The 16,822-nt window shown below is 37.8% G+C and overlaps 2 protein-coding genes across 2 annotated transcripts; one reads left to right on the top strand and one right to left on the bottom strand.

The window, feature by feature from the left end:
- Positions 1 to 1,353: 1,353 nt before the first annotated feature.
- LOC119070414 (AP-3 complex subunit mu-1) lies at positions 1,354 to 3,547 on the top strand. The gene is made up of 7 exons (XM_037174754.1): positions 1,354 to 1,496; positions 1,558 to 1,645; positions 1,717 to 1,861; positions 2,253 to 2,433; positions 2,497 to 2,656; positions 2,711 to 3,163; positions 3,231 to 3,547. Exons 1-7 carry the CDS (start codon positions 1,462 to 1,464, stop codon positions 3,417 to 3,419), a joined length of 1,251 nt encoding a protein of 416 aa, XP_037030649.1. The 5' UTR covers positions 1,354 to 1,461; the 3' UTR covers positions 3,420 to 3,547.
- Positions 3,548 to 4,443: 896 nt separating this feature from the next.
- LOC119070513 (bifunctional epoxide hydrolase 2-like) lies at positions 4,444 to 5,679 on the bottom strand. Its single transcript, XM_037174878.1, has 3 exons — positions 5,450 to 5,679; positions 5,305 to 5,392; positions 4,444 to 5,249 (listed from the first exon to the last, which is right to left on the bottom strand). Exons 1-3 carry the CDS (start codon positions 5,578 to 5,580, stop codon positions 4,497 to 4,499), a joined length of 972 nt encoding a protein of 323 aa, XP_037030773.1. The 5' UTR covers positions 5,581 to 5,679; the 3' UTR covers positions 4,444 to 4,496.
- Between the last annotated feature and the right edge of the window lie 11,143 nt (positions 5,680 to 16,822).

Here is a 16,822-nt window from a genome sequence, read left to right as displayed (position 1 = left end):
TCTGACGATTTTACATTTAAAAAAAAATCACCACATCATCAAGGCGACGAGAATCATCAAAGGAGGTGAATTTTTGTATGAAAACTGCCATTTTACCATCAGCTGTAGTGTGTCACCCGTGTATCTGTAACTGCGTGACCTCCCCAAAGTTTACAGCCTTGATTTTACCGAAGTCAAGTAACTTCACTGAAGGTAAATCATCTGATAATAGAGCGAAAAGAATGAAGTACCGAAAAACTCTGCTGGCCTAGTGAGTTTTTCTATAGATTTTGATAATGAAACAAGACGACATCTCTGCCATTGAGATGATTCTGGGAGAATCTACAAACTACTCTATAACATTCGATCGAGAAAGCTTATTTTCGACTTGTCGTAGAGGGAGATTTTTTTCTTAGGCCCATAGAGTTGCACTCGAGAGATGTCCTCAACATGTCTGGTTTCCCATATATTTTTGTAGTTTTCTTTGATCGACAGCGCCACAATGACACCTCTCTAGTATAACTCTGTACTTAGGCCCTTCAAAGTTTGCGTATTTTTTTTTAAAGAACTAAGTTCTAAATCTTTCGGTACTTTTCCACTTTAATTTCACCAAGTCTGTAGATAGTCTTCTAAAGAAGACTTGGACAGTCGAACAGTAGAAACGAGTCTTCCACTTGAGTTAAAGAAAAATTATCTTGTCATACGGTGATTTGAGACCGGAACCACTCTATTATGACTCGAATGCTCCAATATCACGAACAAAATAATTCTCCCAAGCATACAGACATGTGGATCGTCACCGGTTTCGATCAAGGTTCTGAAAGAACCAGGTTAAGACAACTCTGAGTTGATCACGAAGGCGGTGACCCAAAAATTGAGTTCAGCGGCTACGACGTTTATATGAAAAAAGCAACGTAACAAAAACAAAACTCCGAATTTTCCTAAAAAACATTTTCTTCAAGTTGATATCACACACAATCTGTACTGAGTTTATCGATTTCGGTATGACTCGCCTTTGTGAGTGTCTTAACCTGTTCTTTCAGAACCTTGGTTTCGATTGGGTCTTTATTTTTTGACAAATTTAAAACCTTGGCCATAAACACCAATGAGTGTAACCTAATTTTAAATTCAACCGAAACCCCGTACATGAAGTATACGCATACCGAACGAACCGATCCTACTATAGGTTTCTTCCATCGTACGGTAAAAACGAATTTTGACAGGCCGAAAACAACCGACCGTCATCCACAGTAGCAAACATAACCGCAACTTAAACAAATTTGTTCGTTGCAACTTCAAAGTGAGGTTGGGTTGGCTTCTCTGTGGATGACGATTGAACAGCCTTGGAAGAAACCTGATTGCACATCGAATTTATGAAAGTGAACCTACCCTCTAACTATTCATGTCATCATTAAAGTGGAAACAACGTCACTCTGGTTGAAAAGTCAAAGTATCCAAAATATTTTTGTGAAATTAGCAAGGATGATACACAGTCTGTTTATAATCAACTCAAGCGGGTAATAGACTATGACCGATGAATCAAAACCGACAGATTATTATCTGATTTATCCATTCTAGTGACGTTTTCCTGGAAAAACACTGGCGATCCGTCGTTTCGAGATCGGTTTGTGACTATTTCTTGGATGCACAACGAAAGTCCCCGAATGTATGCGCTAACTCATACAACTCCATCCCTCTCCAGTCACTTAACACTAAGCATACCAATTCAATTTACAGGACATTCCACCAGTCTTATCCACGCCACACTACTATCTCATTTCCATACAACGTGGCGGTGTGTCTCTAGTGAGTTGCTGTAAGCAGGAGACCCAACCATTGTTTGTTATCGAATTTTTGCATCGAGTTGTTGATACATTCGAGGGTAAGGATGAACATTTGTGTTAGAAATCGCATGAATACCACCGACCATCGTACGTATTAGATACAGGTGTAACGGAGATCTGAAGTTGTTATATCGATCGTCAAATGTCTGACCTTCATTCAGTCTGAATTGCTGTGCCACCTGTTACGGACAGCGATGAAATATCTAGCCTATGACTAACAGTCGAGTTGTTACTGGCTATTTAACGAAAAATGAGCCTGGAGCTACGTGCTTCGTTGCAATATTTCAATGCGAACCTGATCTCCATTCGAAATGTCTGCATGAAGTATTCGTTCCTTCTTACACATTCGTTTTTGAAATGGTTGCGCGCTACTCCTGAATCAATTTACGATTCCCTTTTACCGAATTTATCCGACCTATCGCTTTTCAGATTATTTTTCCGAATGCAGCGAGTCCATCATCAAGGAAAATTATGTGGTCGTCTATGAACTGTTGGACGAAATGCTCGACAACGGTTTTCCTCTAGCTACCGAAAGCAACATTCTCAAAGAGTTAATAAAACCGCCCAACATTCTACGGACGATTGCGAATACAGTGACTGGTAAATCGAAGTAAGTGAATTGACGATAACGTAACCTTTACAATGTTCCAGTAACAAACTCTCGTTTTCGCAGTGTAAGTGGCACATTACCTTCGGGTCAGCTGAGTGCAATCCCATGGAGACGAAGTGCCGTTAAGTATACGAACAACGAGGCATATTTTGATGTAATCGAAGAAGTTGACGCCATCATCGACAAGAACGGTCAGACAGTGTTTGCCGAGATTCAGGGATACGTAAGTTGAACAGATTGAACAATTGAGAGATTAATTGGCTTCGTTTCTCATTAGATTGACTGCTGCATTAAACTTAGTGGAATGCCCGATCTGACCCTGTCGTTCATGAATCCCCGATTGTTCGACGATGTGTCCTTCCACCCATGTGTACGTTTCAAACGGTGGGAATCGGAACGAATGCTTAGCTTTATTCCACCGGATGGCAATTTCCGCCTAATGTCCTACCACATCGGAACCCAAAGTGTTGTTGCCATTCCAATTTACATTCGACACAATTTGGTATTCAAGACGGGTGAACAGGGTAAATTGGACATTACCGTCGGTCCAAAGACAACGCTGGGTCGAACAGTTGAATCGGTTAAGCTGGAAGTCTGCATGCCGAAAAATGTGCTCAACTGTTTGCTGGTACCCACTCAGGGGAAGTATTCATTCGATCCGAAAACGCAGATTCTTCATTGGGATGTTGGTCGTATTGATGTCACAAAGTTGCCTAATATTCGAGGAACTGTAAGTGTAGTGTGTGTCTGCGTTGTATCGTTGACCGCAATATTTATGTGCTTCGCCAACATTTTAGGTATCTGTTGTCAGCGGCAGTAGTACGACTACCGAGTCAAATCCATCAATCAATGTGCAATTTAGTATATCTCAATTAGCCGTATCCGGACTGAAGGTAAATCGACTGGATATGTACGGCGAGAAATACAAACCGTTCAAAGGTGTCAAATACGTAACCAAGGCTGGAAAATTCCAAATTCGAATGTAATTTCAACGGAGACCCAGTTCTATCAGCTGCATGTGTATTGTCTACTGGTTTAGTTATAAGCTCATCTATTCCATTATAATCAAACGTTAAATAACGGAAAATTTATTAAATATTTACCATACAAAGGACACAGGCAAGACGTTTTAAGTTCGTTGAATGTGTCCGGAATTCGCCTGAGTTGCACACTCGAAGAATTTCTGTTCCAACAAATCCAACACTTTTGAACGAAAGGTAAGCCAACGCATCATCAACTGCAGTCTTCTGATTGGTGCGTTATAGTCTAACTCACAGACTAGACATGTTGTACGTGTTACATGTACCTTGGCCATATACTAAAATTGGGTCTCGACAATCAGACTGCTGAAAGAAATGAAACGAAGAATTGGACTCGGATGGATGACATTCGGAAAATTTCGGCTGATATTCAAAATCAACATGAACAACGGCCTTAAATGGAAAAAGTATGTGTCAAGTGTCCTCCCAGTGTTGGACGGAAAAGTTGACATTACCGAAAGCATTCGAGAATAAACTGAGAGTAGCACAGGGAGCAGTGGAAGCAATGGAAGCAATAGGTTTGGAACTTCACTCAGAAATAAAATGAAAAATCAGTGGATCAGTGGATCAAACGAAAGTCGTTGACGTAATGGAAAGGATAGCATCTATGAAGTTGAATTGGACAGGATACATCATGAACACGACTGCCAGAATGATGGATAAACAGCATCAAACGAACAGCACACACGAATTGACAATGGATCGATGGAGATGGAAGGAGCTAGCAGAGGCCTACATCTCGGCCTACATCCAGCAGTGGATATCGTAAAGGCTAAAAAAGACAGGTCGAAATGAAAGTTAGCATTGCACTTTAATGTTACAAGCACACTTACTTAAGCCTTTTGTATGTGTTCAGATGGTCGTAGTGTGACGATGTTCGAGAGCAAGAAGAGCATTCACAACACAACTTGATTCTAAAATAGCATATTAAGTGGAGGATGACTTTTAAGCAAGAAGGAAACAAAGTGTGTAATTGCTGCAAGAGCTTTTTAATATGAAATGAATTTAACGAAAAGAAGAAAACTACAACTTGCACAATATGGGATCAACCTTCGCAAGGAATTCACGTAGAAACTTGTTACACTCTTCTGGCTTTTCCCAGAGAATCCAATGACCAGAACCAGCAACAAGATGCATCTCGACACCAGGAATATAATCAATCATTTTCTCAGCCATAGATGGAGGCAAAGCCTTATCGAGTTCCGCAGTGACCATCATTGCCGGCTTGTTAATGATAGCATCAAGGTCTTTACATTGAACATAGTTATTGTGTGTTTGCTTGTACCAATTCAAACCACCACGAGCACCGCGTTCAGTAAATGTCTTGATGTAATACTCCATCACCTTTTCCGGTACCATTTCATGACGAATTCGATCCGGACGACCTTCAGCTAATCGGTTTGTCTTGGGATCAATGAGTGGACCATCAATATCAGTAATAGGTCGGAAAATGCGACGAAAAAATTTGCCAACATTCTCATTGATATCTTTTTCGGCTTCGGGAGTACATAAATAGATTTGATATTTAAAGTTGGGCAAGACTTGAACAATTTGTTCAAGAGTGACTTCTTGTTTGGCTGGTACGAAATAAGGTGTACAAAAGCTGGCAAGTGCCTTAACTCTTTCTGGATAAAATTGACCGAAGCGCCAAGTAACAGCTCCTCCCCAATCATGACCGATAACCGTTATGGTTGGAATCTCCAGGTGGTCTAACAGACCAGCTAAGTCTTTGCATACGGTTCCAAAACCATATTCTGCCGGATCTTCAGGTGCATCCTGTAATTGTGGCATTAAAACGTGTCGCGCATCTATAAATTACGAGTATAATTACAGTTTCACCAAAACCACGAAGAGAAGGGACAATTACGCGATAACCAAGTTCAACAAGGAATTGAATTTGTTCTCTCCAACCAATCCAACTATGTAAAAATATTACACATTCTGTTCTTCTACAATACAAGTAAAACTTCACTTACAGATCGGGCCAACCGTGAATCAGCAACAAAGGATTGCTGGAAGTTGGGTTTTCATCGACATAGTGCATACGGATACCATTTACGGTAGCGTATTGGTGGTTGTATGTGGCAGGGTCGTATTTATCCAACATGGTTTCTTATTTATCTCCTTATACCTGAGAATTTGAAAAAACGTAAATTATCGTAGCCAAGTTGATGTAACACTTTGGCATTGTCTCTATCACCCGAGATAATCAAGTGGAATTTAGACAGTGACAAGGAGACAACAAGTGCCTAGTCATTCTTTTTTGGGAGTACAAGTCTAGCGAATCATAAGCGAAATGAAATGATATTACTTCTCGTTTATCTTGAAGCTGTGCCTAAGATTTTATATGACCTCTGAATGTGTTTTCTGTTAAGTTAAGTTAAAGAATTGTGACAGCTGTTAGTCGAAAGCAGTCACTACAGTCACTTGATTAATGATAGATCTCTTTAGTTGGCGAAACTAATGAGTTCACTTTGACCATTTTGTGTGCTAAGTCATTGTAGCTAACTTCACAAAGGCGGAATATTTTTTAAATTCTTGAGAAATTAACATCCAATTTTAGCGTTTTTAGCCCCGTACGAAGTACGAAGGGGCTTATAGGATTACGATGCCGTGTGTAATTGATGGAATTCGAAGCAGACGGTAAGGGCAAAGTGTTTGCCTATGTTTATAGATGACGAATCTGCAATAAAAATTTGGGCCGTCTGTCCGTCTGTCCGTCTGTCCGTCTGTCCGTCTGTCCGTCTGTCCGTCTGTCCGTCACGTCGATATCTTGAGTAAATCAAATCCGATTTCAAAAATTTTTTTTTTCCCTGAAAGATAGTCAAAATAGTGAGGCTAAGTTCGAAGATGGGCATATTCGGGTCGGCCCTTCGTGAGTTAGGGCCACCTAAGTGATTTAAGGTCTTTTGGTGATATTTATGGCAAAATAAACGATGGAAATGTAAATGACACAGCAAATGATAGGTATTGTCAATACCAATCCAGGAAAAAAAAGTTTTTTAAAATCGGGTGAGTGGACCGTGAGTTAGGGCCTTAGAAGTGAAAAGCTACTAGGGCCCTATGTGTATTTTACATAGAATTCAAGTAAATTTCATCCGTTTTTCGTAATTTTTGTTTCATTTGAAAGATAATCGAACACCGAATAGAATGTTGTTGAAAAAAAAATAAATTTGGGTCCTTGGACTAAGGCCGCTACTAGGGCCCTATGTGTATTTTACATATAACTCGAGCAAATTTCATCCGTTTTTCGTAATTTTTGTTTCATTTGGAAGGTAATCAAAGGCCGAATAGAATGTTGTTGAAAAAAAATTAAATTTGGGTCCTCGGACTAAGGCCGCTACTAGGGCCCTATGCGTATTTTACATACAACTCGAGTAAATTTCATCCGTTTTTCGTAATTTTTGTTTCATTTGAAAGATAATCGAACACCGAATAGAATGTTGTTGAAAAAAAATTAAATTTGGGTCCTTGGACTAAGGCCGCTACTAGGGCCCTATGTGTATTTTACATATAACTCGAGCAAATTTCATCCGTTTTTCGTAATTTTTGTTTCATTTGGAAGGTAATCAAATGCCGAATAGAATGTTGTTGAAAAAAAATTAAATTTGGGTCCTCGGACTAAGGCCGCTACTAGGGCCCTATGTGTATTTTACATATAACTCGAGCAAATTTCATCCGTTTTTCGTATTTTTTGTTTCATTTGGAAGGTAATCAAAGGCCGAATAGAATGTAGTTGAAAAAAAAATTGGATCCTCGGACTGAGGCCGATACTAGGCCCTATGTGTATTTATACTCAATAAATTAAAATTTTAGGGCTATTTGAAATTTTTGTTTTATTTGAAAGGAACGTCGTACGGGGCTTCGTAATTGCGCTATGCGCAATTTCTAAGATGTACACCTTACATAATAATTTTACTTTAACTACTTTAACCGGCGCATAGGCTTACGGTCAAAGTAGGGTGACAGACGCACTAGGGTCACGTACGCAATAGATATACGGGTTTGTACGGGGCTCAGTCGCAGCAAACGCTCCGACTGTTCTGATGGCTCGTTTTGTAACAATTTAGTGATTTTAATTTGCTTAACTTCAAATACAAACGTTTGCTGATTACTTCAAATTGGTCAATCAACTTTTTAGTCCCAATTTTCAGTTTATTTGTTTTCTTAACAAAAAATTCTAAAATTACCCCGTTTCGCACTGCCAGTGGTCAAAATGTTGATCTATTTGCAAGAATGCTTGGTGCGAAACAAAAAGCAAATCAGTAGACAAAAAATAACGAATGTTGAACTACACTCATGACACACAAACATAAATTATTTCAATTTGATTTCTCATAATTTGCACTCTTCAATTTCAAAAATTAGTGTAACGGTCGGTGTGTCCGAAGCAATACAACATCCAGAATAATGAAATATAAATTTTTTGTTGACCCGAGGCGAAGCCGATGACAATTACCACACGAAATTTACGCATAAAAGGCAGCAAAGTTTCACTTGTCGCGACTGAGTTGCGAAAACGAGACTTTTCATTTTTATCCCGAACTACATATGTAATGGATTTAGGATTTTACATGCTGAGGGGGTCGCATCGAGTATACTTGAAACATGAAAAGTACGGCTTTCGACTCATGCAGCATGTTAAATTATTTGAATAGAAAAATTACCTAATAATGTGTGTGATGTCTTTATTCAATATTTGTTGAATTAATTTGTGACAGTATTAACGTATTAATTAATCGACCGCCTGATGTGGTAGATATAAGAGAACTAGAGTCGACAACCAATTTATTTATCTGTCCAGCACCAAAGATTAACTATTATCTAGTGACACTTTCGTTACTTTAATCATTTTGCTATCTGATAATGTTGGAAATACGTGAATTTGTAGGTCTTGAACAAATAGTCAATGTGCTAAGAGAATAGTTACCCTATCTAGCAAACAAACTTCGTTTTGACGCTGTCAAAATTCCACCTTATTCCTATCTCTGTCATAATACCACCTTATTCATTTGTTTGTAGAATCATACACTATTGATTAATTTCTAATTTTATATGTAAAATGCAAAGGCTAAGTTGCATTTTTACCACCTACATAAATATAGTTTATTTATTTATTTACTTATCCCGTTTAACCTGTCACAGACGACAATCATATTAACAGTTTTACTATTCAAACTATTACTTCATTTGATCGAAGATTTTCAGATATTAATTTCAGAAATCTTTTACTTCATTTGTTTTGAACATGCTCTTTGCTATATAAAACCTCAATAGTCAGAGCTTGTCGTTTATTTTTGTTGCAGTTGTCGATAACAGATGACAGCCGTATGTAACAGGTTAAAGACCAAATAACAGTCCAAAGCCCAATAACAATTCAGTCTGAGTACAAAAAACAAACTTTACTTATGATTTATAATCGTTGATTAAGACAAAAAACAAAAAGCAAAACAGAGAGAAAAAAGCAATAAATACAAAAAGACATTAAAAAAAAGTAAAAGCTAGGCCATAAACCAATCAAACAATTAAGATCACCAAGCAAAATAATCCTTCACTGATCCAGCAAATGCCACTAATGAATTGTTGATTATTTTGAGGTCACTGAAGAACGTATCATGGTTCCGTTGAATCCTATGAAACGGTGAATTCGACTGATAGTTGGTGACCATCCTTGGAAGATAAAATACATCTGTATGTCTCGTGGCCCTGGTTGGATGCCGAAATGAGAGACGCTGAGAAAGCACAGAATCCACCCGACTATGAACTATCTTATGAAGCATGATTTCATCTCCATTCAGCCGACGTGTTTCCAACGATTGAAGTTTCAGATGTTTCAGACGTTCATGATACGGAGGCCTCGGGTGCGCAATACCAAACTTGAAAGAGACCATTCTTGTGAACTTCTTCTGAACTCTCACAATCTTCTGCATCGCATCATGATAACAAGGACTCCAGACCAACGAACAGTATTCAAGCCGGCTTCTGACGAGTGATGAGAATAGTAGCCGTAGGGCCTACGGCTACTATTCTCATCACTCGTCAGACTGGTTAGTAAAATATCTTCCACAACGAAATATAAAGCAAAGAGTCCTATATGACTTACGAACCGTTTGATCAATATGCTCACTAAACGATAATTTGTCATCCATAATGACTCCAAGATCCTTTTTTATTGAGACTCGTCCAAGCATTACTCCATCAACAGTATAGGGAAACGATATCCTATTAAGACTATGAGTAGTAGACATAACTGCACACTTTCCAACATTAAGAAACATTTTATTTTCCCTGCACCATTTAACTACCGTCTCAATGTCATCTTGAAGTAGTTGGCAATCATAAGACGTGCTTATCGCTCTTAACAGGTTGAGGTCGTCCGCAAAACCTGAGCAGGATGGCAGTGAGGCTAACAAGTCATTAATGAACATAATGAACAGCAAAGGACCCAAAATCGAGCCTTGCAGAACTCCTGACGAAGTGACGAAGGCACCAACGCGTCCGATCTATAGCCACCAATAATGACGATTTGAGTCCTGTTTCGAAGATGTGACGAAAACCACTGAATTATGTCTGCAGAAAGCCCGAACCGAGTCAGCTTTATGAGAAGAATGCCATGATTCACTTTGTCAAATGCTTTAGCGAAATCTGAATATACTGTATCCACCTGACCACCATTAACAATGGTATCAGCAATTGACGAGACATATTCCATAAGGTTAGTTTGCGTGGACTTTTTTTTTGTAAAGGCCATGTTGGGATTGATGGATGTCACACTTGATCGCTTCAAACAGTTTATTGAACACCAGTCTTTCGAACACTTTCTATATTGCACATAAAATACTCACCGGTCTATAGTTCGTGATACAGTTTTTATCACCATCTTTGAAAATTGGAGAAACGAAGCTCAATTTCCAATTTTTTTTTCTCGAACCCCTTTAGTGCCTCTTCAACCTCATCAGGACTAAACGTCATATCAGACAGCACTGAAGAGTGGGATTCTTGGTGACCAAACGACTTCACGAGAAAGTTCAACAGCCGGATTATAAACTGAGTTAAAATACTTAGCAAACAAATTACAAATATATGTGTATCAACTGCTTCTTCCCCCAAATATTTCATGCTGCTGGGCAGCGAGTTGGTCTTCATCAAAGAATTGGTGAAAGCAAAAAAACACTTAGTGTTGGTCTTCAACTTTTCTTCACAATCGCTAACATAATCGTCGAAGCACTCCATCTTTAGGCTTTAACCGCTTTACGAAGCATACTAAATTCCGCCTTAAGTCTCAACCTCAGGGAGTCTTTATTCCTGATCAGAGAAATCAAATCATAGGAATAATACGCCGGATAGTCTCTAGACGGAACAAAGACTTTAGGTATTTCATCAATAAACGGCTATATTACACAATCGAATTTCTTCACAGCATCATCAACGTCTATACCGTCCAATTCAGCATGCCAATCGACCCTTGACAGACCCTCATTCAGCTTAGCATAGTCTGCCTTATAGAAGTTAACTTTTGACGGTCTTTTATCAGCCTTATGAGCCTCTGAGACTTGAGCTTCACAACAAGCGATGGATGAAAACCATCTTCTCTGACCAACGGATCTTTAGATCTCTCTATTTTCACGGATTGAGGCTGAACGTTCGGGAGATTACATTTCTTATCATATTAAGATGCTGTACTCCACAAAGGGACATCATGTCTAAAAGGGCATTCGGAATAGCACAGTTAGGTTAGTTAGGTTGCTAGAGAGGGGTATTGTTACCATTCACCAATTTTCAAACGACATACCATGATTTTCAGTTAAACGTATTTCAGACGCTGCATAAACAATGTCTGACCTATCTGAACTTGATCTCCGTACAATGTGATTGAAGAAAGGTCAAAGTAGTGATATAAAGTCCCCCTATTGTTCCAACAAAAATGATTTATTTATGCACACAACATTGGTTGTGTGTTGTGCTGCATTTAAAAGCGCTTCAATTGTAATAGAATTAAATGATGACTACCGTGTCCGTTGCTCACCTTTCCTCTTTATATTATGTACTAACAAAATTCAAAGTGTAATTTATCATCGTCCATCGGTGATCAGTAGCTTGCGATAGTTTGGCTGACTGAATTCAAGTGGTTCGTACACATATAGAGTCATTAGATACATCAACTAAACATGCTTGCATGACTACTGCAATTTAGTATAATTTCCTGGATGTGTTTATCAATATGAAAATATGATTTTATTGTTTGTTATGTGGAAGGTGTGCTAGCGCTTAACGTTAATATAGCGCAATTTGTGTAATCATTGCAAGTGATGTTTCCATTTTTGACCTTTTGCTCCGGTGTCGACGCCAATTTACGTAAATCATTATCATGGTCGTTAGAATAGCTTCTTGTGCACTGAGATAGGACATTATAAATTAAGTGAATTTCTTTATCGCCTCTCAATTTGCGGATTCCTACTGGCTTAAGACGAATCCAATTCAGAATGTTGATAGCCTCTTGCAACCAATTGGAAAGATTATTATTTTTGCTTATTTTTCTCTCTGTACATTTGTGTTGTTTATGCAGTCCAAGGTGATAAGAATTATTATTTTTCCAGTGAAACAAAATAATTAATTATAAGCTCTCATAGCAGAATCATATATGGTTATCGTCAATGTACAAGGATTATCAATTTGGGTTCTATTTAGTTAGTTTAATCGCTATACTATGTAAACAACGGTCGGTGTTATGAGTGTTGTCTGTAAAACAAATAGCAAAATGAATTTATTAAAATGTTTGTTCTCTCAAACATGCTGAAGAAATCGGCTCAGAATTATAGGAATGTACTAATTTTGGGAAAACGTTTCCACTTTCTTTCGCACATTATTCCATATTTTCACAAAGAATCATAAAACTTACTGACATATATTTCTGGCCAAGACATTCTTTAAATCGATTTTTCACCATGAAGCCCATTTAGACCACAACCAGATCTACATTTTTCACCATTTGGCCAAAAACAGCCATCATAACTTCATGGTGAAAAATCGATTTTAAGAATGTCTTGGACAGAAATATGTCAGTAAGTTTTATGTTTCTTTTTTCACGCTTTCCAAACTTTATCCAATTAAAAAATCGGAAAAATTGGTGATAACATGCGAAAACTCGACTTTTATTTGAACGATCGAAAGAGAAATAAAGCGACCACACCTCTTGGCGATCATGTATCCGTCGCCTCGTTCCAAACCTGCACAAAATCCGAATAATAAGCACACAGTGCCTGAAACAAACCTTTTATCAACGAACTTCGGGCTTGAGTGCTACTCTGAATAGGGTACTGAAACTTGACAGTGTACGACTATGATCACTTTTGCTTGAAGTGCGTTGCTTTTATATATAATCATCTGTTATTGCCAACGCCTTCAACAATTAATGATGATCTATAGCTACGTAGGGAATCGCAAAATTTGTAATAACTTAAGAAGTACAAGATTTGATATCAAACATTACAGTTAGAGGCAGAGAAATTTCAGCAAGAATTTACTTCACCTAATCCACACAACCAATCAAAACTGTTTATACATGTTTACGGTTTTACTACTACCACGCGCGTGCGTGAAGCAATTTGAACCGTATTTATAAACAAGTATAAACAGTTTTGGTTGTTTGTGTCGATGAGCTGCAAAACAGCTAAAGCAAATTCATTCTGACATTTCACTGTCCCTGACTGTACTCGATACTTAAAACAAAGGAATTAGCCGATTGAATCTTTGTATGACGATATGAAAGCAGCTTATAAACGGTTAAGTTATTTATTTGATCGCCATCGACACCACCCTGTTACAATGTCTCAGAAGTCAGCAAAAACGAAAAATTCAGACAGGGTCAAGTCACATTTGTAGGCAGCTTCAATTGTGTGGAACAGAAGCGCACACTGTCACTGACAATACATTCCAGATTGACAAGTCGCTGCTCTTTCAGTCCATGGTAGGCAGCCTGGTGTCAAGTGGGTATAGACCTAACGTGTCAACACTAAATTTCAAGTTGACACCAGGCTGCCGCTGTACTGCTGATATATCATTAACTCAATGAAGCTGGCTGATGTCAACTAGAAAAATATTGCTATTTGGCAATGGCAATTCTACCCTAATTAGATCTTCGATCCGAGGATGCCTGTGAATTTCCGTTTCAAAGTTTCAATGAATCAGACATTAGGTATTGCTTGCACTTTGGAATAAAAACAATTTTGACATAAAATTTCCTGGATTCCTGGAATCTTAGGTATGGACTACTAATCCTACCTTGCCTCTTTAAAAAAATGTGACAAAAAATCAGGGAAACATCACCTGCGTAAAATCTTCAGTAGTAATTCTAAGAATGATCATTTAATCGCTCAATTGATCACTAAATTACGAGACTTTTTTCTTGCTTTATCGAACTGTCGGTCGTTAAACATCATCGGAGGTTGTAAATTCCGAATCAATTAATTTTTTAGTTGTGATGTTAGACGAGTCTGAAGATTTTTTTGTTAGACTTTTTGCGCCTATAATAATTGGAGACAAAAGCTTTGACATAAAGCGATATACTCCAACAATAACAATTCTTATGTGGAACACAGGTACTGTTTTGTGAACCACCGAAGATTTAAGAAAAAAATGTTTTGACCCGTAGACAAGTTTTTTTCTTATTTCGAATATAAGTAGCACGCTTACCAGACTATCCTTTCAGCACTAAATTAAAATCAAATTAATTTTTCTCGGACATAAAACTACAACGAAACAAAAAAAAAGACGAACAGAAATCGATAATAAACCCAGTTTACTGCCTCCGGGCATTAACTCGTCGTATCATTTCTTAAAGAGGCCATACATATATATTGTAACTGATTTCTTGATGAAGTAGGTACACTCAAGAGATATGTTTGTTGTCTATTAAGCTTCCGATATTACGCAAAGATTTGTGGGTAAGTCCGTTTCATATCTACATACATAAAGACCATCACAAAACCATTTCATATAATACAATTCGTGCATTTTATAATTCTTTGGTGTTTGTATGGAACGATTTTCCTCTTAATTTTTGTTTAACTTTAGTTCTTCCTATCGTCATTTAACTTAACTTGTTTCCACATTAAATGCAGAGAGTGAAGTAAATAATATGTATTATTAAAGCGCATACCTCTTTCGATAATTTTTTTCTTTCAGAATTCATGATTCTGTTTTTGTTTCGTTCTTTGTTAAAGATGTCTGTTAAATGGTCGAACGGTTGAATTCCAATATAAGTTGGTTCTCATGTACACAGAAAAGAAACATACGTAAGGCTGTCTATAATATACTGTTCCTTAAGCCGCTTATGTGTAGGCATAACGTAAATGTATGAAAATGTATAAATTGCTGTCGTATAACGTGTTACTTGTTGCTTTGCCATGATGGTCAATACAATGAAAATGAAACATATCTTTATACCTTTTGTCGCTCATGTTTCATCATCATTATGGTCCCGGCGAAATGTTATGCTAACTAATTAAAATATAACACCTCACTGAATATGTCATGATTAATCGGTGAGAAACGGAATCATAGTAAAACATAAATGGTAGTGGGAACAGGGACTTCAGTAATGTGATATTTCGTATCCAAATTAACTCGTAACTTGGGGTAAAAAAATGAAAAATAGAGTTTTCGTGTGAGTTTTGTTGATCCGAGGCGTAGCCGATGTCAATAAACACACGAAAACGCGACTTTCCGTTTTTATACCGAGTTGTGTAAAGGATTTCACATGCTGAGCGCGTCGACAGTAGTGCTTGAAACATGAAAAGTACAGTTTTCGACGCATGTAGCATGTAAAATACATTATATAACTCGGGATATATACTTTCCTACGCCTCAGATCTTTAAAATTCACACGAAAACTCTACTTTTCATATTTTAATCTCAAGGTATGAAATAGTAGATTATGCATCTCTGTCTAAAATGTTTATTTTAACAATTTGGAAGTTACCAAGCCGAAGGCGTCTGCCTCTAACATCGACATTGCCGTGGTAAGCAGATAAAATACTAATTCTTTGCATTGGCTACGAAGAGTCGTTAGTGTTGCAAGTAAAAACAGTTTCAGGGCTCAATTTGAAGAGTGATTTACTATTTTATCACGTTCAATGCGAAGAAAGAGGATTAAGACTGTTGGATTGAATTTTCTGTCATTTTTTCCCTCCATAATTATTCTTCACATAGACGTACTGAGTGTCACATTTACTAATAAAAAATACATTCGTCGAGTCTCTATCCACGCGTGTTTGGTATCATTGGAAAGAAGAGACCCGTAGAACCGAGGTCTGATATGTTTTTCGTTTTTAGCTGCTTTATAGCGGCAGATGAGCCCTTAGAAGTTCGCCGGCGTAGTCAAATTTTCTCAATTTCCTGTCACAACCTTGGACAGCGACGGCCAACGGCTTCCACAGTATCGTTGGACTCCTGGTGGACTCCTCTCTACTATACATTGTCAAACTTGTTTGGTCGCTGCTGTCCAAGAGATTCCGAAACCGAAAACCATATACTGATTTTCAATGTCCAGCGCTTCCACACAAGGACCTTTTGACCATTTTTGGGTATGTATCGCAGCGTCTTTCTAAGCACTATAAACCTGCACACTTCCAAATAAATCGTCTGTTTATTGGCGAAATAATTCAACTTCACAAAGAAATATTTTTCAACATGTGACACAGATCACTTTTACAACTCTACTCCCAAAAACAAAAGACAAACAGAAAAAAGTTGTTCCACATAATTGTCAGGGGAGACTAACGATTCTATAGAGCCATCGATCATTCGGATCGGATGTGGCTTGAATCTCAGTTGCTCGATACCTTGGCAAATTCATTCTTAAAAATTGTAAATTTTCATTCAAAAAAAGTTAAGACTAAATTTGCTTCTGGTTACAAATGGAGTCAAATAATTATTCGGTCACCAAGGCAAAACAAATAAGTTGGAAATTTGGTCTCGAGGTGAGGTGAGAAATACGCCTGCGTTGTGAAAAGTCTCATGCACATTTGATGCACAATCTCATGCAAACGGCGTGATAGAACTACAGAAGGATTTTTCAGGGTTTTTTTAGGTTTCCTTCTGGACTTTCCTTCATTCTGCATTTTCTTTAAACAAATTTGAAGTTATTTCCCCTTCAAGGTGAGCACAGTAATTCTGTTTTTCTGCGAAATAGTAAACCCCTCAGCACGTTTCATTAGTACGAACTATAATACACTTCATTGGAATTGTTTATTTTAATTTATTTCTTTCACATTTTATTTTAAAATCCAATCATTTTCGTGATTTGGGCGCTCCTGGAGACTTACGGAATTTTTTACGTGGTGTTTTTT

The sequence above is a fragment of the Bradysia coprophila genome, chromosome II, assembly GCF_014529535.1.
Source record: "Bradysia coprophila strain Holo2 chromosome II, BU_Bcop_v1, whole genome shotgun sequence".
Lineage (NCBI taxonomy): Eukaryota > Metazoa > Arthropoda > Insecta > Diptera > Sciaridae > Bradysia > Bradysia coprophila.
The sequence above is the reverse complement of the archived record's forward strand: the minus strand, read 5'-3'. Positions and strand labels throughout refer to the sequence as shown.

Excerpts from the sequence above, each read along its gene's own strand:
- LOC119070414 (XM_037174754.1), top strand. The coding sequence starts at position 1,462 with ATGATACACAGTCTGTTTATAATCAACTCAAGCGG. Across the intron at positions 1,497-1,557 it reads TTTATAATCAACTCAAGCGG|TGACGTTTTCCTGGAAAAAC; the intron begins GTAATAGACTAT and ends TATCCATTCTAG. Across the intron at positions 3,164-3,230 it reads TGCCTAATATTCGAGGAACT|GTATCTGTTGTCAGCGGCAG; the intron begins GTAAGTGTAGTG and ends CCAACATTTTAG.
- LOC119070513 (XM_037174878.1), bottom strand. The coding sequence starts at position 5,580 with ATGTTGGATAAATACGACCCTGCCACATACAACCACCAATACGCTACC. Across the intron at positions 5,393-5,449 it reads ATTCACGGTTGGCCCGATCT|TTGGATTGGTTGGAGAGAAC; the intron begins GTAAGTGAAGTT and ends ATTTTTACATAG. Across the intron at positions 5,250-5,304 it reads TTCGTGGTTTTGGTGAAACT|GATGCACCTGAAGATCCGGC; the intron begins GTAATTATACTC and ends CCACAATTACAG.